General features: G+C 37.7%; 1 protein-coding gene across 2 annotated transcripts in view; it reads left to right on the top strand.

Annotated features, from left to right (window-relative positions):
* The window catches only part of LOC127628517 (zinc finger protein 704-like), an 88,121-nt gene that overhangs the window by 54,584 nt on the left and 6,345 nt on the right, over positions 1-27,192 (top strand). The window contains exons 4-8 of one of the 2 annotated variants that reach the window (XM_052105312.1): positions 4,615-4,850; positions 20,385-20,485; positions 22,320-22,575; positions 24,059-24,166; positions 26,765-26,883. In XM_052105312.1, coding sequence (XP_051961272.1) covers positions 4,615-4,850; positions 20,385-20,485; positions 22,320-22,575; positions 24,059-24,166; positions 26,765-26,883 — 820 coding nt within the window. The remainder of the gene's footprint in view (positions 1-4,614; positions 4,851-20,384; positions 20,486-22,319; positions 22,576-24,058; positions 24,167-26,764; positions 26,884-27,192) is intronic. The other variant, XM_052105313.1, reaches the window with a different exon arrangement.

Genomic DNA, 27,192 nt, shown 5'->3' with positions numbered 1-27,192 from the left:
GAAACAGATACCACAATAATAGAAAATGTCTCGGTTACTGACATAACCTCTGTTCCCTGATGGAGGGAACGAGACGTTGTGTCGGTGAGTTGACACTAGGGGTCGCTCCTGCGGATCCCAGACATCTCTGATCTTGAGAAAAGGCCAATGCGCGTCTGCTGTGCTGTTGAGGTGGGCCGGGATATGAGTGGCTCGCAACGACTTGAGCCGATGCTGATTCCAAAGGAGGAGACTGCGGGCAAGTTGTGACATACGGCGAGAGCATAGGCCGCCTTGGCGGTTGATATACGCTACCGTAGCTGTGTTGTCCATCCGGAGCAACACGTGCTTGCCCCGGATCGATGGTAATAGCCTCCTCAGGGCAAGTAGTACTGCCAGCAACTCAAGGGAATTGATGTGCCAATGCAGTCACGGACCAGTCCAAGGGCCGGCGACTGAGTGCCCATTGCATACGGTGCCCCAGCCCCGTTGGGAGGCATCTGTCATGACCACGACGTGCCTGGGGACCTGGCCGAGGGGAACTCCTGCCCGTAGGAACGCTAGGTCTGACCAGGGACTGAAAAGGTGGCAACAAGCCTGCGTGACAATTTCCGCACGCAAGGCAGCAGCGTTCTCGCCTCTCACCATGGTGGAGCGGACGCCGTTGAACCTGGCGAACTGAATCGCATAGCAGAGTCGGACGGTCCTGATCAACCAACGTAATGGTTTGGGGAGAGCGAGCCATGCCCTCAAGCTCCGTTCGAGAGGGACCAAGGGGACTACAGCATCAGACATACCAGCGGGCGGGGCCTCGCGGCGGGGCGGAGCCCAAAGTGCTGAGTCTAGAGACATCGAAGCACTTTCCTGGCTCCTTGTGACCGATCCCGGAACAGCCTGGGAAGGGAGAGGAGGTTTTCCATTTGGCGGGCTTGTGTCACGGCTGGGCGTGTGGAAGCGGGAAGTCCGGTTCCAGGGCGATGTACCTGCCAAAGAGAACCGGTGGCTGGCGGTCGTGACGGCCAGGGAGACCTGAAATAGAGCCCAGGGGCTGAGGAAACTGCTCTTTTTTTTTTTTTAAATGTGGGTACCGCAGCTCGTTGGGTGTGCGGCGAAATGAAATTCACAATAAAATAAGGATTCTCCACCCGCCCCTCCAGCAGGGGAGGGAGTGGACTGCTTACCAGCTCCCATAGGGCAGTTTCCTGAGCCCTGGGCTGTCTGTCTCAGGGGCGCTTTGAAGCCTTCTTGGGATTCTTGGTGGCCGGCCGTGAGGCGGAGGGCGTCGCCGTCCTGCAGGTTGCTCTGCGCCGGGGCCGGCCACGAGGGGATTCTCAGAGGTTAAGGATCTGGGCTACTATCTGAAAAGCTGCAGGTTCAGACTCATGAAGAAAATATAAGGCTACTTAAGTGGCAAATTTTTCCTATCACTATTTGGCCCTTGAGCCAGACACTCCTAAACCATGTTACTCCAGGGCTCTGTTCTTGTAATTAGTGTACTGTAAATTGCTTTAAATGAAAAGCATCTGCTGTATGGCAAGTGCACACAGGCTGGAAGAACCCAGACCCTAATTCTTAAAGGTCAAGGGTCATGGAATGGAGTTGGTTTTAATGTTTGGGGTCAAAGAAGCATGAAGAAGCATGTACAGTTGCTCATGGATGTGTGACATATCTAAGCTGAGTGACTTAGATGTTTAAGTTTGTGTTTAGAGGCATGCATTGCTTAATGACAGCTGGACAGTGTAGCTTATCCTGATGCTTAACCTAGCTTTACATTGTTTTATGTTGTATCTGTAGCCTGTGTTTACACAGCCTTAACGTTTGAACTTAAAGCAACTATTTAAACAGTTTTTGTCTTGAACACTACTTGCACCAATCTGAGCTTGACATTCCCTGAAACAAAGGATACCTGAATGATGTCTTTGAAATGGACCTCTAATTAACAAAACAAGCATGGCAATATGATATTTTATACTCTGGTGGAGTTTTTTGGAGATACGTTGTTTCGTTTTAAAATCACGTTGCACAAGCTTTTCATGCTGAAAATTCCAACTTGGTATGAAAAGTGATAGTTCACCCACAAATAAAAATTCTCTCATAATTTTCTCACCCTCATGCCGTCCCAGATGTGTATGACTTTTCTTTCTTCTGCAGAACAAATTTTCTAATTTTTCAGCACTTTTGGTCCATGTATATTTCAAGTGAATATGTGCCAACATTTTGAAGCTCCAAATATCACAAAATTCAGCATAAAAGTAATCCATATGACTCCAGTGGTTAAATCAATGTCTTCAGAATTGAAATGAGGGTGTGGGTGAAAAACTGATAAATATTTTAAGTAATATTTTTACTATATATTTTCCTCCCTGCTCAGTCAGTCTCCACTTTAACTTTCACATTCTTCTTCTTTAATTTTTGGTGATTCACATTCTTCTTGCATATCACCCCCTACTGGGCAGGGAAGGTTTATAGCAAAAAAGGACTTAAGTATTGATCTGTTTTTCACCCACACCCATCATATCGCTTAAGAAGATATGGATTAAAACACTGGAGACTTATGGATTACTTTTATGCTGACTTTAGTGGCTTTTTGGAGTGTCAAAATTTTGGCACCCATTCACTTGCATTGTATGGACCTACAGCGCTGAGATATTCTTCTAAAAATCTTCATTTGAGTTCTGCAGTAGAATGAAAGTCTGGGATGGCATGAGGGTGAGTAAATGATGAGAGACTTAATTTTAGGGTGAACTATCCCTATTTAATGCTTTGTTTATATTAAAAAAAAAATTCACTTTTTGTGTGTATTTTGTTATATATTTTACTCAGGGCTTAAAGTATTCCGGCCGGGGGCCGGATTTCCGGCTTGAGGGCAGGTCCGGCCTCCGGCGCAGGCAAAATTTATTAATCAGGCTGCAAATTACAGTCGGACGCACTTTCGGCGCGGACGCGCTGGAAAAACGAGTGCGCCACTTCCATTATGAGTGCGCATACCAGCGGCTGCATTTGAAACTGGGAACTTGAATGCGGTTTAATATTTTCGAGTCAATTGATTTCACCTACCAATCATATGAGAGGAGCGCAGCTCTAACTAACGTCACAAGCCTATCAGAAGCAGAGCAGGGCGGGTCCTGGCAACAGTGTGATTGAGATCCATACCTCACGTTAAGCGTCGTCGGTGAAAGCATGGAGCGCAGAACTCCAGAAACAACATTAGGTGACTTAATGTCATCATGGATGAAAAGAAAGGAGATGTGAGTTAGTTGATTTCGTAAATTAGCTCAGGTCAGCATAATCATATTTTCTGTCTACACCTTTTGATGTTAGCCTTACGTTGACTGAGCTAACATTAACATACACTGCTGCTAGGTAACTTCAGACCGCTTTATTTTCTGTCAGCAATGTATGACAAGTAACGTTGCAGTGTGTACGCACCTTTAGTGCTGTCAACGTTAACGTATGCGATTTCTTTTTTTTTTTGTCCAGCTTTAATGTTTTAAAATATTTAACACAATTAACGCTGCATCCGTTCTTTGTCATTCTTTAGCTCTTATTAGTTATTAGTTTGTCCACCAAATGCTTTAAACTATTAATGTGCGACAAGACAAAAGAGAACGCACTTCAGTAAATGTCCTCCTCACACACACACACACACACACACACACACACACACACGAGGCACAAAAAGTCGCGAACCAGTATCGAATTCTCTTTCGCGCTTGAACGAACAATAACACACACATTTATGCCAAAATGTCCGTTTTGTCGAGTATCCTCACAAGAATCAATCATTATTAACTTTAAATGAGTTAAATAAAATCTTAAATGGAAGTAAAGAGTAGTGAGAGAATGAGACGCGTGAGATCCTGTCACCAGCTGTAGATCTTAAAGTGACAGTAGCCATTAATTCTGTCTGTCAGTAAAGTTAACCAAAGAACAAAGGGAACAGAGAAAACTACTAACTACTCTTTGACTAAAGAACGCTTGTAGCTTTAATAAGGATTAATCGAATTTAATTTATAATTTATGCATTGCGGACTATTTTATAACCCTAAAATTTAGTATACTAAATAAAATATCAGTGATACTGGCCTTCATTTATAAAAAGATTCCATTAAGATACAGCCGTAATACTTAAAAATAAATGGTTCCATTTGAAGATAAGTCCGTCTCTGCAAAACATTGCATTTTTTTTTCACTTTAAGCCCTGTTTACTGTATACTACTATCCCAGCTAAAATATGCAAATACAACAATAAGTCATTCATAGGTTGTTTCCTCTGAGGGAAAAAAAGGTAAACACTGGAGAGCATTCTGGGGGTTATCAAAACATTGCTCTGTTTGTTTAAGTATCCCAACCAAACAGACACAGCAACATTGCTCAACCAATAGCATGAGTTTAGGGAGAGATCATCTGTTTGCCCGACCAATGGCAAATGCGGGGAGTCTTGGGGAAACCTGTTTGAAAAGTCATTAGTATTGTAATTCCATTTGATAACGTTTTTGGAACAAAAATTACACATTTCAGCTTTAAAATCTAAAGAGTGCATGCACTGTAAGTAACAGGCTAAGTAATAGAACTATAGGGCATGGCTATTTGTCAAATGTCTTCTCCTATTTAAATCATGTTTTATGTGTTCAGGTGCAGAGCTGGCTAGTAAGGGCTGGAAGGAGAGCCTGTCGGCCAGCTATAGCAGCTCCACCAGTGGGAACTGGAGCTGGGACGCCAGTGATCAATCAGTACCCTCCACGCCATCCCCGCCCCTCTCCAACGAGGCTGGCAAGAGTTTCCTGCTTTCCTCCCAGAGTGATGACAACATTGAGGAAACAGATAGTACACACTTCCTGTTTGAGGACCCCATCCCACGTAAACGAAAGGTAGGGGGACAGGTCATGGCATGTGTTAAAGTGGATTTCATTGATTTATTGGACCTTGGTAACAGTGTGGAATTTTATTTCAAAATAATATGCACAGTTTGACACATCAAGGATTGGGCAAGGGTTTTTGTTTAGAGGGAGTTAGTGGTGCTTGCTGAGGCAAACAATTCTACTGTTGTTTATACTTAAGGTTCAAAACCATTTTCACCCGGCAGATAAAAAAGGCCAAAAATGCCACAAACGTAGATTGAAGAAGTGACCCAAGTCATATCTATGAGCAAGAATGTCTTAGAAACTTGGGAATGGGCAATTTTGGGCTAGTAGGCAATTGCCCAAAGATAAGTGTACAGATAAGTGTAAGACATCATTAGAGACTATAAAGGGTGTACTTTTATTTGTGTACCTCACAATAACAACAAAATCTTGTGCTTTTGTAAAATAAAGAAAATAAAAAGGGTGTGCTTTCAGCAGTCTCTTGTGTTCACGAGCATATTTCAGAAACACGTCACAAAAATAAGCTGAAACTCCGTGAATATTTATCACACAAACATGAAACATATGTCTAAAGAAAGCTTAAAATGTCTACTTTTTAATAAAACAATTCAAATTTAAAACAAATATTCTCCTGCAATGTAATCTGTTTGAAACAAAGTGATGTACAGTATTTACTGGTCTATCTAATGATCTGTAATGCGATCACACCCACCAGCAGAGCGCGCCATTCATACGCTAATGTGGAAGAGTTAACATTTTCCTCAGAAGAGCGGGACTCCGATGAACATTTGTATTTTGAATAGAGAATTGATCCAGCCGAGGATACAATTTCAGACGAGTAAGTTATTTAGTTTTCATTAGCTGACATGCTATTTTATATAAACATGTACATATTTTACTAGTGGGACTGTTTCCAGACTTGCCAGCCAGGATTCAGAGTATTGACATTTGAAATATGTCCTAATAAGCAAGTTTTAGTTACATTTAAATGCTGTTTCGGCTGAAGCAGGTATTAAATTGTATGCTGTATAATATAAATATGATATGTAATATGATATAAAAATAATATGAATGTTTAGATTATATTTTATCTAGTGTTTATAATGCTTCATTATCATCAACAAAGTAGGGCTGCATCTAACGATTATTTTTGTTGTTGATTAATCTATCGATTATTTCTTCGATTAGTCGACTAATCTAATGATTATTTTTCTGATTAATCTAATGCATATTTTTGGGATTAGCCGATTTATCCATTGGCAAACTTTCCAATAAATAATAAGTACAACTTCTACATTAGTATTTCAAACTTTTATTAATTCATTTTCTGAAAATGTTTTTGTATCTGTCCCTATTCAAATAAACAATAAATAAATAAATACACTAGATTACAGCCTAGGCTACTGTTAATATGTAAATATAACGTTATTGTTTGTTTTTAAAGTCTACATTAGAGACATGCGCGGGACGGATTTCTCCCTTAATAATTCCTAAAAAGCGGACATCTCTGTTATTATCAATGAAACTGACTGCACAATGAATCTTTCATTATATCGATTTGCCAGTATGCAGAATTCAGCACTGAACAAAAAGTCCATTTTGAGCGGTGAGGAGATTCCATCTTAAATGCTTCTGATTGGCCATTGCGTTCAAGAAATCAACACATATGTCTGTGATTGGCTACATTGTTAAACGCTGCAAACATGTTATACATAGAAACGATTTACAGGCCAGGGTCTATCTATTTTGTTTTAGTTGTTCTTGTTGCTTTTGTACAACAGATGAATGACAATTTATTTGTTTTGAGATGTTCAATTTATAGATTTCTATTTTGCGGAGTCCCGTGAATCGTTTTATTCTCCCATAACCAGCACACACACGAGTACATTACCGCCCGTGCCGCTTCTCGGCCATCAGATCCAGCGCCGCACTCTGTTGTGTTGGGTCCGCGGGAGTGCACGTCTCTAGTCTACATGTGCATACACAACTTTTAAAAACGGGCAATTTAAATGCACTGAAGGCTTCGTTGACAGATTTAAGTTGAAGTTATAAATGAAAGTCCATTTTATTGTCGCCGAATGGGCCAATAAATTACATCTGCACCGTTAGTAATTAACACTATTAACTAGCACACAAGCTATAATAGCTGAAAAAAGAAGGTATGACCGCAAAAACAACTCCAAAAACTCACTGTAATAAAGCCTACTACTTACCCAGCTGGCTCGTCGTTTTGAGTTCGCAGAGTCACAGGATGTTTCCTTTTAAGATGCTCGTTCATAGCAGTTGTGCTGCCATGGTATGACATTTCCGCTTTGCATAGTGAACAAAGCACTTTTCTGTTCGGCTGTAGTTTAAAGTATTCCCATACTTTGGATGATCGTGGTCTGGCTTTATGTGATAGTCAGCTATGTGATAAAGCCAGATTGTCATTTTCACCATGAGCTGGAGCAGAAGCCGCCATTACTCGATATTTAAACGTAAATAATGAATGTGACGCGTCGACGCATTTCATTCGTGTCGACGTATTTTCATAGTCGACGTAATCGATGATTGCGGCCCTACAACAAAGCTTGTGCTTGCAAATATGTGTTGGGGTTAAATTACTAAAATGCACTTTAAATATTCCCATATTAGAAAATCAGCATATTATGATGATTTCTGAAGGATCATGTGACACTGAAGACTGCAGTAATGATGCTGAAAATTCAGCTTTGATCACAAATTGCATTTTACAATATATTTAAATAGAAAAACTGTTCTTTTAAATTGTAAAAAGAGTTCAGAATATCAGTGTTGTTTCTGTAATTTGGATCAAATAAATGCAGTCTTGGTGAGCAGAAGAGACTTCTTTTAATGGTAGTGTAGGTCTAAAATTAAGTAAAGTCTTTATGTAAAGAAAATATATAGTCAGATTAATTATTTTAACTTAAAACTTGATTTGGATCATAAAGTCTCCTCACATTCATTCTCTATCCTTCATTGATAGGCCCAGGGGAGGGGTCTTTGTCTCTCATGTGTGAATTACAATCCATATTCATGATCATTCACGCCTCCTCGCATATTACCTTTCAACACTAAAATTGTCTTACAAAAGTTAAATTACTATATTGTTTTGCATGAATGAGTGATCAGAGTGGTTTTCACATCATTTTATAGCAAAAACTCTAGGCTACAAGATCCAGTTCTCAAAAGTATTGTGGACAAATGTTATATGACCTTATTTCAGTGACTTCAAATGTTATTGAAAAAAAAATAACTTTTTTTTTTTTTTTTCATTCTATTAAAAAAAAAAAAAATTAAAACACTCATAACATTTTTACAAAATCGATGCACTAAAAATACCTTAGCAACCGCAGACCAATGCACTAAAAATACTCGTTATACCTTAGCAACCGCATAGCAGTGCACTAAAAACACTTATTTAACCTTAGGAACCACATAGCAATGCACAAAAAACACTTGTTATACCTTAGCAACCACATAGCAGTGCATTAAAACATTCATAACAGCTTTACAAAAGCAATTCATTAAAAATACTTGTTATACCTTGCAACCACATAGTAATGCACTAAAAACACTCATAACATTGTTACAAAAGCAATGCACTAAAAACATTCATTACACCTTAGCAACCGCATAACAATACGCTAAAAACACTCATTTAGTCTTAGCAACTACATAGCAATGCTCTAAAAGCACTCATTTAACCTTAGTAACTGCATAGCTATGCAGGAAAAAACACTCATAACAACTCTGCAACCACATAGAATTGCAAAAAAAAAACCACCTTAGCAACCATATACCAATGGACTAAAACACTCAACACCTTAGCAACCACATTGAAATGCAATGAAACACACCAAACTCCTTAGCAGCTGTATAGCAATGCATTCAAACACTCATACAATTTTTACAAAAGTAATGCACTAAAAACACTTATTATACCTTAGCAACCGCATAGAAATGCACTAAAAACACTCATACAATTTAAAAAAAAAGCAATGCACTAAAAAGACTCATTATACCTTAGCAACCATATAACAATGTGCTATAAACACTAATTTAACCTTAGCAACTACATAGCAATGCTCTAAAACACTCATAACACGTTTTCAACCATATAGCAATGGACTAAAACACTCAACACTTTAGCAACCAGATAGCGATGCTCCAAAACACTCATAACACCTTAGCAGCCACATAGCAATGCTCTAAAACACTCATAACACCTTAGCAACCCTATAGCAATGCTCTAAAACACTCATAACACCTTAGCAACCATATAGCAATGCTCTAAAATTATCTTAACACCTTAGCAACCATATAATAATGCTCTAAAACACTCATAACACCTTAGCAACCACATAGCAATTATCTAAATTATTCATAACATTTGCAACCATATACTGTAACAATGCTCTAAAACACCCATAACACATTAGCAACCATATAGCAATTATCTAAAACACTCATAACACCTTATCAGCCATATAAAAATGCTCTAAAACACTCATAGCACTATAGCAACTACATAGCAATGTTCTAATACTCTCATATAACCTTTGCAACTGTATAGCAATGCTCTAAAATACTCATAATGCCTTAGCAACCATATAGCAATGCCCTAAAACCCTCATAACACTTTAGCAACCATATAGCAATGCCCTAAAACACCCATAACACCTTAGCAACCCTATAGCAATTATCTAAAACACTCATAACATCTTCGCAACCATATAGCAATGCTCTAAAACACAACTAACACCTTAGCAACCTTATACCAGTGGACTTAAACACTCATAACACCTTAGCAACCACATAGCAATGCTCTAGGACACACATAACTCCTTAGCAACCATTTAAAAATGCTCTAAAACACGCATAACACTATAGCAACCACATAGCAATGGCCTAAAACACCCATAACACCTTAGCAACCGTAAAGCAATGATTTAAAACACTCATAACACCTTAGCAACCATATAGTAATGCTCTAAAACTCTCATAACACCTTAGCAACCACATAGCAATGCACTAAAAACACAACTAACACCTTAGCAACCGTATACCAGTGGACTAAAACACTCGTAACACCTTAGCTACCATATAGCAATGCCCTAAATTACTCATAACACCTAAGCAACCACATAGCAATGCTCTAAAACACTCATAACACCTTAGCTACCATATAGCAATGCCCTAAATTACTCATAACACCTTAGCAACTGCATAGCAATGTGCTAAAATTATATATAACACCTTAGCAACTATGTACCAATGGACTAAAACACTCAACACCTTTGCAACCGTATTTCAATGCACTGAAACACTCATAGCACTTCAGCAACCATATATTAATGCTCTAAAATACTCTTAACACCTTAGCCACTGTATATCAATGCTCTAAAATGCTCTTAACTCCTTAGCAACCATATAGCTATGCCCTAAAACACTCAGAACACCTTAGCAACTGCATAGCAATGTGCTAAATACATATCTAACACCTTAGCAACTGTGTACAAATGGACTTAAACACTCATAACACCTTAGCAACCATATAGCAATGCCCTAAAACATTCATAACACCTTATTAACCACATAACAATGCCCTAAAACACCCATAACACCTTAGCCACCGTATACCAGTGGACTAAAACACTCATAACACCTTAGCAACCGCATAGCAATGCTCTAGCACACTCATAAATCCTTAGCAACCATATAAAAATGCTCTAAAACACTCATAACACATTAGCAACCATATAGCTATGCCCTAAAATACTCATATCACCTTAGCAACCGCATAGCAATGCTCTAAAACACTCATAATACCTTAGCAACCATGTAGCAATGCTCTAAAACACTCATAACACCTTAGCAACTGTATAGCAATGCACTGAAACATTCATAATGCCCTAGCAACCAGATAGCAATGCTCTAAAACACTCATAACACCTTAGCAACCATATAGCAATGCTATAAACACTCATTACATCTTAGCAACTGCATAACAATGCACTATAACACTCATAATGTCTTAGCAACCGCATAGTAAGGCACTAAAAACACACACCTTAGAAAATGTATAGCAACACACTAAAAACACTAAAGTCACATTAGCAACCACATAGCAATGTACAGAAAACACACCTAACACCTTAGCAACCGTTCACAGTGGGTGGGGCTATTAAGAGTGATGGTGCAGTATTATAAACAATACCGCTTGTCCCATTTGCGGCTGGTTAGGGGGAAATCTCAGATTACAGTGGAAAAGATTTGAACCAATTGTTGTTTATCGCATCCCACCTGGTTACAAACTGTATATTAAAAAGAACTTAAATCCTCCATTTAAAACACAGCCGTATACACTATAAATGTACAAGCAAGCCACCCAAATACTGACATAGTGTGAACTCTTAGTTATAAAACATTCTAAGCACCTACAAACAGTGTTCCTGTTTACTGAAGTGTACAGTCCCAGCAGCTACTTTGAGGCCACATACTGAGTCTTCACCTTTAATGAGTCAGTGATTGTTACACGCTCATTCAGTAACTTAAGAGCTCCATTAAATATACCAGCTTGGCTCTGGCACAATGAGTCTTGTCACCCTCTTCCCTCAAAGTGATGGAATGTTTTTTTTTTTTTTTCACTTTTCTCACTTTCATTGTCTCCTCTTCTTTTCTTGACTGTTTTTTATTTTATTTTTTTAACAAGCATGGAATCACTCCAGACTGTGAATGTGGTTTCAGTGTCAGGAAGCCATTAGCCCTTCTACCCGATCACCTTTTTTTAATGGGGAGTGGCAGAGGGTGTGAGCATGTGTGCATAGGTGTGTAGAAATGGGGAGATTTCCATTACAGACACACTTTAGCCTATCCTATTCACAAAGTAACTTCACAAAACTCTTAAGTGTAACATGCTGTATACATGGATCTTGTCATAAGATCTTATCATGAGATTCGAGTGTTTATTCAGCCCATTTTGTTTTACTAAATGTTAAACAATGCACTGATTTTGCCATTTCAGATACTGAACAGAGAAATAATTTGGCAAGTACATGACAGAAATACAATCAAACTTTCTTAGTCATATCAGAGTTTAAAGGGATAGTTTACCCCAAAAATTTAAATTCTGACATCATTTACTCACCCTCATTTTCTTCTGAACCCGTATGCTGTTATTTTTTTCAGAAGGATGTGTTTTTGCATAATATTTATAGAGCTCATGCTGTAAAACAAAATAGTGACCACAGCTGTGAAGCTCCAAAAAGGACAAAAACCCCAGAAAAAAATCATTATATCTGCTTGTGTTCTATATTCCAAGTCTTCTGAAGACATATGATAGCATTGTGTGCAGAACAGTAAAATTGAAGTAACTATTTTAGGGATGCTCCAATCTGGATTATTACAGCCGTTACCGATCCCGATCATTTAACCTTTTATCAAGATCTCTGTCATAACTGGCTATATGTAAGCATTTTGCACACAATTCATTGAATGTACCTCTTCCCAGTAATATAACTTTGCGTAGTATTTGCTGACAAAAAAGTTCTAGGGCTTATTAAAATTGCTTTTTTAATTAGACTAAAACAAATATAGGCTAACAAAATATTCTCTATATTAAGATAGAAAGCCCTATAAAAAATTGTATGCTTAGTGTCAAACTGAAGACAAACTGATAGTTCATAGGTGCAATTTAATGTGGTGACATTTTTGGTTATTGATTCATTGTCATTATTTCATATAATTATTATTATTATATATTATTATTATTATTTTATTTTTGCATTATATTTAATACATTATATTATGGTATCATAATGTTGTATAAAGAATTATTATATTTATTAATTCCTTCCCTGCCTTTTCATTTAGTTGGATGATTGTATTAATAGTTAATTTTTCACTTGTTGCTGCCTAATGAGGGGAACACACGCACTCTAATGAGGGCAAGAGATGAAAGGAAAGTAGAGATGTTTCTGGACTCTACAGGTGCTACACCCACTGCATCATTCTTAACTGCTGAATCAAGTTTGTTGTTGTATACAGGGCCGTCCATAAGGGGGGATAAAGGGGAACGTTTTCTGGGGCCCAGCCGCTAGGGGGGGGCCCATGCAGTCCAGCAATAATTATGTTCATCCTAAATATCAGGTTACCATATTTTATGTTGAACCAAAAAAGCACCATTAATTGTTGAAAATGCATTTTATTTAATGCTGCTTGAGTAAAATGTAGCCAGTGTCATAATGAAACACCCCTCTCCTGAAAATGGTCTGAGCAGGCTATTTTTTTTTTAAAAGCGTAGCGTAACGTCAAATCCGCCAGTGCTTCACGCCAGTTTGCGGTCAGCAGAAAAGTGACAAGAACAAAATAATTAACTTAATATTGTAGTACATTTAGTTGGTATGCCAGGGCCAGCTAATAAATCAGGGTGCCAGAAGAGAAAGGAGAAGAAGAAGAGGGAGCTGGCAAGGGCTTTAGACCCAAACAAAATTCGACTGACCAACTTTTTTCAGTCAGCTCAGAAACCTGTCAGTGCTCCCAGTCAGGCTAACGATAGCCAGGAGGCTATTAGCGAGAGAGCCACCACCAATTGCGAAGATGTTCTGCATTTAACCAGAGGTGGGTAGTAACAAAGTAGGCCTACATTTACTTGAGGATTTTTGGGGAAAATTTTAATGAGTTTATTCCAAGCGAGCTGTATTTTTTTCTGGGCATGAGCGACTCTCAATTCACAAATGAATCACTCTTTTGAGTCGATTCTGTTCAAAGACTTCATCAAACAAGTTGGCAGATCTGTCTAAATCGGTTCGTGAATCAGTTTGAATGATCTGTTCAGTTCCTCGCGCACTGAATCGTCTGAAGCGCTTTCAATTCACACTTCGACTCGAAGTCAGTCTAACAGGAAGATTTGAGAACATGCGTTGGATGAATTGGCCGTGGACCTAACGTTACAGTACAGTCAAGTGAGAGCAAATTTTCAAGATGTTGTTTATGCTCAAACAGCAACATTACACACTAATCATAACTAAAGTTAGAAAAGTGAAATCATATTCAACAACCCCTTTAAATGTTTTGAGTTTTGCCCACTTATTCGGGTTTACAGTGCAGATCGTTTGAGAGTCAAGTCTCTCTGTTAAATGTATGTTAGTGTGTGTGTGTGTGTGAGAGAGAGAGAGACCAGCATGATATGAGTAGCTTAGCAGATTTGGGGAGGGCCCATTCACTGGACCTTTTCAGGGGCCCAGTCATTTCTGTGGGCGGGCCTGGTTGTATATTACAATGTCAGTATTGCCCACACTCAATGATGCCATGACAGTGTGGCTAAAATTTTTAAGTAGTTGCGTGTCTTTCGCGTCATGAGCAATTGTTTTATGCGATCGGCCAAATTACTGATCACCGAGTCATAGGACGTGAATATCGGCAGATACTGATCGGTGGCCAATTGATTGGAGCATCCCTACATTATTCACTGATTATCTTGTCAATCTTGCCAGAATTGAAAAACCATCATGATCGGTTACTGTACATATAAGAACCAATGAGTCAATGCGTGACTTTTGAATCTCGACATGGACATTTGATTTCAGAATACTTGGAATATAGCGCATGAGTCATATGGACTATTTTGATGGAGCTATTTTTGTGTGTAACAATTCCTCAAAGTGTTGTTGTGTGTGCTATCCACTTTGAAATCTTTGTTAAAGATAATTGTCCCTTTGTACAACATTCCATCAAAGGCGATGGAAAGTTTACCCGGAATTGCTGTCCGGTGTTGGAAAACAAGGGCAATTGCATTTCAGACCACGCTTCTTGTGTTTCTCACACGTGCAGTAAGGGGATTTAAGGCTTTTCATACATTTCAGTGTGGACAAGCAACTTTTTGAAACTTTTGAAAATGCCGGTGGGAGTAGAGACCATTTGGATCAATGTGGATGTAGTCATACTTGTCTAGGATGTCTTTTAGTCAGGCAGTGCCACCTGCAAAAATAATTATGCATTTATTTTGAATATATAACTTTGTGTCTTTTTGAATTTGAAGCCTTTTAAGGAAAGAATAGGCTACATTTCCTCCAATAGTAGATCCTGGAGTTGTTTACATCCTGATAGTGCTCAAATTAAATCACTTTGGGCTTATTGTTGGCTGATATGTATTCTTTATATCAGCGAAGCCACAGTGTGTTTCTCTGTGAGTACAATGACATCTCCTCTGTAAGATGGATGTGTCCCATACTGTTAGTGCTTGTCTTAAGCAACAGCGCTGGCTACTCCTTATATTTTTCAGTTCACCAGGGGCCTAAATGTCCTGCTATAGCCAATAAAAACCTCTCTGTATAAGGAAGAGAAAAAATCATTGTCCCATGAACCGATCCAAACCAAATGTTGAGCAGCTGGGTGAAATATAAAACGAGAATGCTAACTCTTCATAAAGGCAGATGGAAATGAACAGTCGTGAGTCAGTTTGGTTAATAGCTGTCGAGTTAATTTAATTAATGCTTTGATAGAAGGGTAATTCCTGTTATGCAGTACCTTTTAAACACTTTACATTTCTGAATGTGCCTGTGTTGTAATTTAAGGTTGATTTTTGTAGAGGGGCATACTAGACTTTCAGAAATAGCTCTGGTTAAAGCTCAGGAACTTAAAATGTATTGATTATAACTTGATTTTTTCACAATATCAAGAAAATGAACAGAATGGAACCTAACAGAATGGAAATGACACCTAGCGGTGTGGATGTAGCATAATTTAAAATCAATAGTTTCAGTTACTGATGCCATTGTAGAAATTCACTGTTCACAATCAGCCCTGATTAAGGGGTGATGATGATCACGTTATGTTCTCCAGGCCAAAGACCAGGCCAGTGTCTGTATGGGCCAGGGGGATTTTCTGTGCCCATAGCATGGATAATTCACACATATGTGAGAACACCATGAATGCAGACAGATATGTAAACAATTTGGAGCAGCATATACTGCCATCCAACACGTCTTTTTCAGGAACGTCCCGATATTTTCAGCAAAACAACTTCAAACCACATACTGGTTGTGTCAGCAGAGAGTGCGGGTACTAGATTGGCCTGCCTGCAGTCCTGACCATCTCCAACCGAGAATGTGTGGTGCATTATGAAGCACACCATACGGCAATGAAGACCCCGTACAATTGTGCAGCTGAAGACCTACATAATGGATAAATGGGGGAAAATTCCACTTTTTAAACTTAACAAACTTGTATCTTCAGTGCCCAAATACTTAATAAGTGTTATTAGAAGAAATGGTGATGTTTCACAGTGGTAAACACTCGACTGTCTCAACTTTTATGGAACATGTTGCAGTTATCGGATTTGAAATTACTGTACATTTAAAAAAAAAAATAATGACATTCACAAGGTAAAACATCATATAATGTTTAGTTGTAGTGCTTTCAATATAGCAAAGTGTGAATATAATTTACAAATCACTCCTTTTTGTTTTTAATAGCATTTTTCATGCTGTCACAACTTTTTCAGAATTGGGGTTGTATAAGTATTACATTAAAATAGTATGTAAGAATATATTGATAATTTAAAGAAGAGGGACGAGTTAACATTATTTTTGTGGTAATCAACATTACGCCATGTGGATTGAGCTTAACTTGTGTTTAACCTGGAATATTCCTTTAAGAAGAAAATGGTTGTTAAAAAGAATTTGCTTCTCAAGAGTATTTTGTGAATCCGGCCCCAGGGTTTTGTTAGTGAAAGTGATAGTTGTTTTTGTTAGTTGCTGTTTTTAATGTTAGTAGTTGGCAAAAATTGCAACGTGCATTTAAGTCAAAGTAGAGAAAAGTTTTAAAATTCAAAAATTCTTAAAGATTTCAGAAATGCTAATGGAACAGCCCACCGCACAAATTGCGAGACACCAAAATGGAAAAATAGAAAAATGGTGAGAAGTAATTTATTCAAATAAATCATTTCTGAAGTCACAATTTAAAAAACAAATTGAAGAAATTGAAAAAATATAAATTATCCATTCATGAAGTAACCAGAAAAAAGAATGAAAGTTTGTTTGTTTTTTTTGTAAAGCACAGGAAACTATTTTCAGGTTTTTGTAATCTGTGGAAATGTCTTGTAAGTGTTAATATTATCAGCCTTGAGAACAGCTGCAGGTACTTGCTTGTTTTGTTGTGTGTGTGTGTGTGTGTGTGTGTGTGTGTAGTAGGAGACACACACACCCTCATTCTCTGTAATGGCATCAATGAACAGGTCCAGGCATGTTTTAGTGTTAATGTGCAATTTTTTCTCACAAATTAAAATTATGTTGGGTTTATCAGAAAGAATGTGGATAATTACAATGATAATGATGATATTGATGATGATGATGATGATCTTGGCCACTGTTTGATCAGTTGAGTCATTCTGTCATGCTGCTCTCTCTCTCCTGAACTATAAGATTATGTTACCAAATATGATATTAAATTAAATGTTATGGTATACTGTTGCTAAGGTGTTCTCAGTGGATTTTAGCATGCAGCTGTATGGTTGCTAGGTGGGGATGTTCTTGGTGTTTGCTTACTGGCCCATGTCAGATGTCCACCCTGAAGTCTCTGATATTCTAGTTCCATAGTTCAAGTCCTTACTTCAGTGCAAGTCTAGTGGATTTTTTTGCACGTTTTATTGTCCACCAGTCATCTGATCGTTTAGAAAAGAAATAGCAAGCCTGAACTCATGACAATTATGTGACTGTGGCAAAATATTTGCAAAATTATGTTACATGGTTCCTTATGCGAATCTCGGCAGTTCAAAGATGAAATGTCCACTGTGTGGCGCTAAAAGCGAGCTCAATATTTTCCCGAAACAGATGAGGTTTTTAAAGGAATATTTCGGGTTCAACACAAGTCAAGCTCAAATGCTGTCTCAATCGACAGCATTCATGGCATAATGTTGATTACCACAAAAATACATATTTGGAGGGTTTCAAGGCAGAAATGTGAAGCTTATAATTTTATAAAAGCACTTATATGAATTCTTCTGATAAAACTCAAGTATTATTTTAACTGTAAAGTTGTTTAAATTGTCATTTTTACAATCGTTTTAGGGTTTGTTGATATTACATCGTCAAGTTGTAAAATAAGCTAGTACTTAACATCGAAAAGATTAGTAAGTGATTTTATCACCCTTATATAATGTTTACATGCTGATTGTTTATGTCTTGTGGCTTTACTTTTGAAACAGGGAGAATTCTGACATTTACACATTGGCTTTTTTTAAATAAATGGAGGGACGAGTCTAAACTGATTTTTGTTGTGATTAACATTATGCCACAAGTGCTGCTGATTGACCTTTACTTGTATTGAACCTTGAATATTCCATTAAGGTTTATTCTCTATCGAGTTTTAAAACCTACCTCCCTACATTTAACCTTAAACCTAAATTAAGTGATAGTTTCATTAAAAGCAAATGTTGATGAAAAGTGTAATTACTAAACCACATCATTTTGTGGTGCTTCAATTACACTTTTGCCTTAGGTTTCAACTTGCATGCTTTCCAGGACTCATACCCCAGTCCTTTGCATCACAAGTTCAACACTCTATCAGTTGAGCTACCGTGCAATTTTATTGCGCTCAAACAAGCTTGTCAATGTAGTTGGTTATGTAATGCAAATGTTAAAATATATCATATCATACTAAAAGTTTTTAGATGTCATAAGATTGAATAGTGTGCGGATTGGAACAGGGCACAAACTAACTGTTTATGAACTGAGAATCTGCCCTTTTTACTCCTGATTTGTGTGAAAGAGAATAAAAGGAAATACAGTTGTTTTTAAGGGCTCTAGAAATTATTTGACCAGTAAAAATGCCACAATACATACAACGAGCCACCTAAAAACATTTTTGCACAAAATAATAACATTCTATGAGACCAGGTTGGCAATAGCACACTTCTCCTCAACAAGTCACACAATTTGAGGTATCATTCATGATGATGAATTGTCTTACCAAGCACTACTAGTGGTAATTTACTCACATTATTGACACCTCTCAGCTATTACTAAACCAGTGTTTCCCAACCACTGTCCCAACACTAGTGTGCTGTGAAAGAATGTCAGGTGTGCTGTGGAAAATTATCAAATTCCACAAAATAAATAAATAAAAACATTTACGAAAAAAAAAAGAATATTTTCAGGGATCCAAACTCACCTTTCAAAGAAATTCGCCACTTTGAAACCATAATCTGTAACTTTTGTGATTGTGAAGAGCAATGATTAATGTGCAAATGTGAGTGATATTTCTATACGTTAAGGGTCTTTCACACGACTCACGTCAGCGCTGCAGAATACATTGAATCTATGTAGTGACTTTCCACCAAAGAGTTTTTCACACACAAGTTTTTGCTTCACCAATAATGTCTTTGAGAGTACTAAGCAACAAGACATATAAAAACGGTTCAAATTTGTGAAGAGACATTGAATGTCTCAAAATTTATTTCAATTAAATATTGCCTTCTCCTTTACGAATATCAGAGACCCGAGTAATTGAACTAATTTAAATTCACCAAGAAAACGCTTCGACCTAAACATAAACAAGTTATTTTATTCCTTTCTGCTATCAAAGCAACTGCAAGCTTTTTTCTCTCTTCCAAATACATGTTTTCAATGTTTATTGTGCACACCTCCTTCTTTTTTACGTGGCAACCTCGTAAAATCGCCCCTCTGTGACACTTTCTGCAACTCTTGTCATGTAGAGGGCAATGCGGCGCTTGACACTGGGTTCAGCCTCCAGAACAAAATTAAAACTGCCATTAGAAGTGCCATTCTGCCACACAAAATCAAATGACAATTGCCTCAGCATCAGTCTACCTTGATGCGTTTGATTACGCACAGGAGAGCACCCAGTTTAAGTCGTAGTGACGTTGTGATTCGCCTCAATCCGGGTGGTGGTGGACGGATCTCAGTTGCCTCCGCATCTGAGACTGTCAACCTGCACATCTTATCACATGGCTTGTTGAGCGTGTTACCGCAGAGACATAGCATGTGTGGAGTTATCACGCTATTCTCCACGGCATCCACGCACAACTCACCACATTATAGCGACCACGAGGAGGTTACCCCATGTGACTCTACCCTCTCTAGCAACCGGGCCAATTTGTTTGTTTAGGAGACCTGGCTGGAGTCACTCAGCACGCCCTGGATTCAAACTTGAGAGCTACCCAGGCCCCCATACATGTTAAGAAATATAAAATTCAAGTTTTAAAATGTTTGCTGATCACATTCTGACAATGAGCGTGTTTATATGCACGATCATACACCGATGTTGCTTAATAAGCAGGAATTTCCTTTGTCAGGATAAGGTCATAAAAGATTTAAGCAAAAACCAAGCGACACAAGAATTTTGCCCTTTACTTGATTTGACGTTGCGTAAACACCTTTACTGCCATTATTACTGTCTTATCCAATCTGCACAACTGTTTGCGTTTCATATAAACTTATCTTCAACTTTCACAACAATCTTTTGCTGCCTTCAACCAGTGGTATTTCCTTCAGATCTGGTTTTGTTTGTTTGTTCCAGAACTCCATAAAGGTGATGTTTAAGTGTCTGTGGAAGAACTGTGAAAAAGTCCTCAGCACCTCCTTAGGGATACAGCGGCACATCCGCACCATCCACCTGGGGTAAGTGTCAATCACACCAACACCAGGGACAGGTTGACATGTTTGTCCTCCAGACAAAACACACCAGAAACAGGTGGGCAAGTGTGCCATCCAAATGTTCATCCAGCTGGCTATTTAAAAGCAAGAAAACACGGAAGGAAGGAAAGGAAAATGAGACTGATGGACAAATAGGATATTTTTTAATTCCCATTTAAAAACAGTGGAATTCTAGGAAGCCACCTTAAGGTTAAAGTTCCCATAGAGTTCCCTTGTAAGTTGTTTATGAAACTGAGGTATGAGTGGGAAAAGGTTATCTGATTAACTTCTGTGTAAACCTGGAATATTCCTTGAAGTTTAAAGCAAAGTTGTGCTGATTTTGAAATGGTGAAAATGTTGATTCCTCTGCAGGGTGCAATTTGTCATTGCCAGCTTCTAAAGATGGGACATCTTTAGTGTACTGTTCCCTTACTGAGCAACATACTCCATAACAGGAGGCAGAGAGGGAATCGCATTCTGATGGCTGTAGTAAGAGTGTTTTTATAGCCTCTTGTTGCTACCTGACCTTACCGTGCACATTTAATATTGATAATTATGTTGGCACTGCTGCCCTCTGGTGGCTGTTTGGTGATCTGTAAGAGATTAAGTTTCTGGTTGCTAATCGTGCTGAATTTATTTTGTGGTAATTCATTCCACATACATAAGGATTCATGCTATGCTCAGTATAAATACAGAGTAAATATATAGTAGTATAATATATATATATATATATATATATATATATATATATATATATATATACATATATATATATACAGTATATTATATGAAATGTATATAGTAGTGGTTAATGTCATCTAGAGCAGTTGGGCATAGTTATATTTAGCCTTGCACTGCATTTTTTTTATCTAAATTGGAGAATTTCACAAAAGCTGTCAAGAAATATTTCTTATTTACATGACGAAAATCCTTTTTGTAGAACCAAATTGGTCCGGTTGCTAGGGAGGGTAGAGTCACATGGGGTAACCTCCTCTTGGTTGCTATTAGTGGTTCTTGCTCTCAATGAGGCACGTAGTAAGCTGTGCATGGATCACGGAGAGTAGAAGGAGTCTCCACATGCTGTGAGTCTCTGCAGTGTCATGCACAATGAGCCACGTGATAAGATGCATGGATTGATGGTCTCAGAAGCAGAGGCAACTGAGACTCATCCTCCACCACCCGGATTGATGTGAGTAACCGCAACACCATGAGGACCTACTAAGTAGTGGGAATTGGGGAGAAAAGGGGATAAAATCAAATAAAAAGGAAAAAACGATATGTCCGGATCATATTACTTATTACAAATGTAATAAAAAAAATGTACATTATTTTTGTAACAGTTAAGCACATTTTCCCACAAATTCTCATTACTGTTATAGAGAAAGAGAAAAACTTATTCTCAGTACTGTAACCCTGTCCAGAAATGTAAGGTTGATATTTTTTGTTACACAATTATATATAAATATTATTATTATTTTTATTTAATTTTTTTGCTTTGTGGCATTATTTTGTTGACAATTAAAGCACATTTTCTCCCAAATTCCCATTACCACAATAGAAAACAATGTCATTACCGCTACTGTAATACAGCTGTTGAACTGATAATATGTGGACACAATGATTATCGAAATCAGCATAAGTTAAAGCCAGTACAATGAATAATACCATGATGTATAAATATTTAACAGTTTATATATAGACACTTTATTATTTTTTATACAGTACAGAGAATTTGATTAAATTGACTTATATATAAATAAAAAATATTACTTCTCACAAAATATCATATTTAGAGGTTTCTGTGTGTGTGTATTTTCAGGCGAAATGGAGACTCTGACTACAGTGATGGTGAAGAGGATTTTTACTACTCTGAAATTGAGGTGAACATGGACACACTTTCGGAGGGGCTGTCCAACCTCACTCCCACCTCACCCACTTCATCCGGGCAGCCCCCTGTTTTCCCTGTCCTGACCTGTGATGCTCCTCGATCCGAGCCTGCTCACATTATCCACACCCCTCTCAGCCAGTCAGCACCGTCGGCGCTGTGCCACATCCGCACTGACCACGCTTACCAGGTAACTATCCAAACATTAACCCTAATCTTGAAAACAATTCAGGTCACAGTCTTATAAAATACTAACTCATTCTCAAGCACAGTCTCTGTTTGGCTAATTACATCTGCAAACAGCGGAACACTTATATTATGTTATGGTTTAGAGATATTTGATTTGTGATGAAGTCTCCAGTGACTCTCTCCAGCAGGGCTTTATAATTCTGTTTGGTGCATGTGTGTATTTACTTCAGAAACATCATATTCATTCAAATTCCCCACATAAGACCCTTAATTAGTCATTAATGCAATTGAACGCTCAATTTAAACTCCCTCTCTCTCCATCAGGACCAGAGTCAACAAAGCTTTATAAAAAAATAAATAAAAAAAATACAGTATTGATTCAAGTACTGATTCACCAAAAAATTATGAACTTAGTTAAAGGGGTCATGACATGCCTTTTTTAAATATTTTAATTTGTTCCTTGAGGTTCACTTCAAATATTTGTAACCCTTTTGCACAAAAAACATGGTCATATAACTGTAAAACAGGATAATTTTCCACCCTCATTCTGACCCTCTGTCAGAAATGCTCTGTTTTGGTGCTGCTTCTCCTTTAAGATTTTACAATAAATGCCCACTGTTATGATTGGCTCTTGACTGACCTGCTCTCTCACTGCTCACAGCTACTGGGCAGGGCTAAAGAAGTGATAAGGTAAAGTAGGTGTTGATGTGTTGTGGAGGCGGTCAGATGCAAATGTCTACCACAGTGTGACATCACAATGTGGAGGAAGTATAGTCATTTTGGAAGCTTGGTTTCAACAAATGCTCTTTTTGCCGTGAGGAAGTTTTGAGTTTTGAAACTTGCAGTGTGTTTTTACAGTACAATGTCCTCTTATATGTCAAAAGATCAAGGAACATTTGATTCCTCATGGCATGACCACTTTAAGCAAATAATAAAGCTGGGTAATAAAATCAAGTAAAGTAATACAATTAATGATTAAAAAAGCGGCCCAGATTCCTCGTCGTACCTCCTATGTGGCTTTTTTGAGTTTCTAGAACATCCTTTTCCCAAATGCCTTTCTGGAATCTCTAAAACAGGCAAAGATTGATCTATTTGACCTGTTAAATATTCTGCTTAGACCACTGCATACACATATATCTGTTTAATGACTGGAATCCATTTTATTTATTTATTTTTATGTTTAACAGGTTAATGCAATGTACCCTTGACTTAAGAGGTCGGGAAAAGACCTGATTTCAGGACCAGGTTCAATAGATCATTTTCCCTTTGCTGCTGACAGTCTTTTTAACCTTATTTCTAAAGCACCCACTGCCTTCTCAGGATTTAGTTTTTGGGACATCTCTTCTTTACTAATGGGAAAATCAATGGGGTGTGGTTGTGCTTTACACTGTTTTCTCTTTTTCTCTCTTTCCGTTGCTTTGCTAATATGGCCTCTTACACACACACACACACACACACACACACACACACACACTGTTTTTCAGGCTACAAACCCTGTCAGCATTCCCAGCATGCCTTCTGAGCTGCCTCACAGTGAGGACAGGATTAGTGTATCCTGGCAGTCACCCCCTGTCATATTTAAAGGCCCACTGGTGAGATTACTTTCTTTCTGTCTTTCTTCATTCAATGTTTGTCACCTTCTAAATTATGCAGATCTTACTGATATAAAGTTCACAGTCATCCTGTAAGCTTTGTTCTTTGAGTCGCTTTTGTCTTTGTCTGCTGGGGTCTTTTCAGAAGTTGCACATGCATGGCTTCTGGTTTCCTGTTTCAGATTCTTTTGCAAAACACTTGACTGAAAATTGCCACTAAACCTCTGTTACAAATTGACAGTGATAGAGACTGCATACTTCATTTACCTTTCAAAAAGACATCTTTAAATCTAAACTAGTTTCGAGCATATATTGTTATTAGACAATATTATCTATCAATCAATACTCTATAGGTCTATAATGTTGTGTGTGTTGTTTATAAAAAGTTTTAGAAAGACAATAGTGACAAGTGGCCTGCCCACTTTTTCAGCCATTTTGGTATTATTTCCATTCATATTTTCAATAGGGATTTCAGAAAAGCCTTCATAAAATCATTCTAAGCAGTGAACCAAACCAACCAGCTCTGAGGTGAATTGCACATTATAAACTTTGACTTCAAGCAAAATAGTATTTGAAACACATGAAGCTCAGTAGGTCCTTAAAATGCCAGTAAGTGGTGATTTCTATTTTGAAGCTCCAAAAATCACAGACAGTCAGCATAAACATTCAGCTGTTAAATGAATGTCTTCTAAAGTGATATGATTGCTTTTGGTGTGAAAAAGATAAACATGTAAGTACTTTTTTAACTGTAAATTGTACTTCATGTGAGCAGCGTTTGTGTGCTTACCTTGGATGTCTCAACCGAGAGAACAATGGGAGATTCCGAACATAATATGCCAACGTGAATACGTCACACAAGAGACTATGTGAACTCAGCCCTCTCGCTAAGCTTATAGGAAACATTGGATTATAGTTAAAAAGTACTTATATATTGATCTTTTTCGCACCAAAAGCGATCGTGTCACTTTACAAGACATTAACAGCTGGAGTCTTATCGACTACATTTATGTTAACTCTCAGTGAATTTTAGAGCTTCAAAAGTCTAATCACCATCCACTTGCATTTTAAGGACCTACTGAGCTAAGATATTTTTCTATTTTTCTTCAAATGTGTTCTGATGAAAAAAGAAGGTCATACACACCTCGGATATCATGAGGGTGAGTAAATGATGAGAGAATTTTCATTTTTAGGTGAATTATACCTTTAAGGCTCCAATCTATAATTATACATGCAAAATGTTTTTTTACTGTAGATAAGATAGATCACTGTTACGTAACTGCCTTAAATAATATTATACATTATTTAAATTCAATATTTGCCAAACCAGGCCCATGTTTAGTCCTTACTATCGGCGATACATCTGGCAGACAAAAAAACAGCTGATAAGAAATATACTTTATACAGGACCATAACCACAATATACATTGAGGGGGACAAGTCCCCTTCAACAATCAGATATGGCCGAATTGTGTGAACATTAGACCTGTGACTTCTGGCTTCCATTGAGTTTTTAGGTTTTGGCAAGGACAGTGTCATATATTTTAAATGCAAATATTATTTGGTAATAATTTACAATAAATTTAAGATTTTCTAAATAATTTAATTATCTCCTATGAGTCTAATTTTAAGAGATTTTATTTTGAGGATGTCCTTGTCAGGTCTGTGCTAAAAAAAATGAGCCACCAGTTAAAGTAGTAGTTCACCTTAAAATGGAAAATGTCCTTTTACTCACTAATTTTCTCACCTTTATGTTGTTCATATGCTGTTACTTTTTCAATATTAACTTTTCCAATACTTCCATACAATGTGTTTTTGTATGGAAAAGAGCAGTGTTAGGATTCATGAAGATTTGTGTTCAGATTCTCATGGAGGAAAAAAATTAGGGACAACTTGAGGGCAGTAAATAATTTTGTGTATTTTCTTTATGCTAGCCAGCTGACACAGACATGTCATTTTACAGATACATCAGTGATGAAAAGAAATTCAAATTACATTCATCTTTTCTTTGAGACAGCACAAAAAAGAAAGAAGAGATGACTGAAACAGGTGAATTGCTAGCAATGCAGGCACAGTGTTTGTCTTGTACTGTGAGGACTTAAAAAAAAAAACAAGAACATACATTTTAAAACCAAAGATGATAAAATTTTGGGCCTTTATTGCATTTAACATTTTTAGTCTGGACCAAAGAGTACCATTGTTTTTTATGACTTCAACACTCATGACCCCCACCTTCAATATTTTTTGGTCCCCCCCCCAATGTTCAAGACATGGGAACGGCCTTGACTTTAGACTTACATTAAAGGATATATGAAATATATATCTATGATATATGTGATCAGATCACAAAACGTTTTAGACCCCATTTACACCTGTATTTAGCGCTGACTACTTGTGATCAGATAATGCATTTTAATACAAAGTGTAAACGGGTCATAAAGACTTGAACGTGAACAAGGCCAGTAAACAACCACTAAGAATAGCCTAGCAACCCTACAGCAGCACCCCGGTAACCAATGAGATGTTAAGCATGGCTTAACCTGTATATTTGGTTGTGCTTTTATTGAGTTAGGTCACGCTTAACATTAAAAACCTTTGCAGGGACCGATGACTCAAATTCGCACTGTTAGCATCGGTGAGAAGAGACAACCTGTTAACCACACCACCATCAGCAAAACGAACATCAGCACCTCCACTTCCAAACCCACCACTGGAACCAGGTATTCTATGTGTTCACATGTCTGGGGTCGTAATGGAAGAGTAAATACATGATGTTTCTGAATTTACCAAGGCTCTAAGAAAAATTCAAATAAACAATGACTAAAAAGTGGGGGCAAAAACGGCACTGTAGTGAATTCCTCTAACATGTCATATATTACACTAAACCACATGTTTTGGATACCGAAGTGACCTGTAGCTGTGAGATATTGGTATGGACCCCTTTCACAGACTGTAATGATGCATTTCTGCCTTAATTTAGCATAGTAAATCTAGCAAAAATAAATTAATTCCAATTTAAAATATTTTTT

This window comes from Xyrauchen texanus, chromosome 35, assembly GCF_025860055.1.
Source record: "Xyrauchen texanus isolate HMW12.3.18 chromosome 35, RBS_HiC_50CHRs, whole genome shotgun sequence".
NCBI classification, from domain to species: Eukaryota; Metazoa; Chordata; class Actinopteri; order Cypriniformes; family Catostomidae; genus Xyrauchen; species Xyrauchen texanus.
Note: the sequence above shows the minus strand (reverse complement) of the source record. Positions and strands in the feature narration are given on the sequence as shown.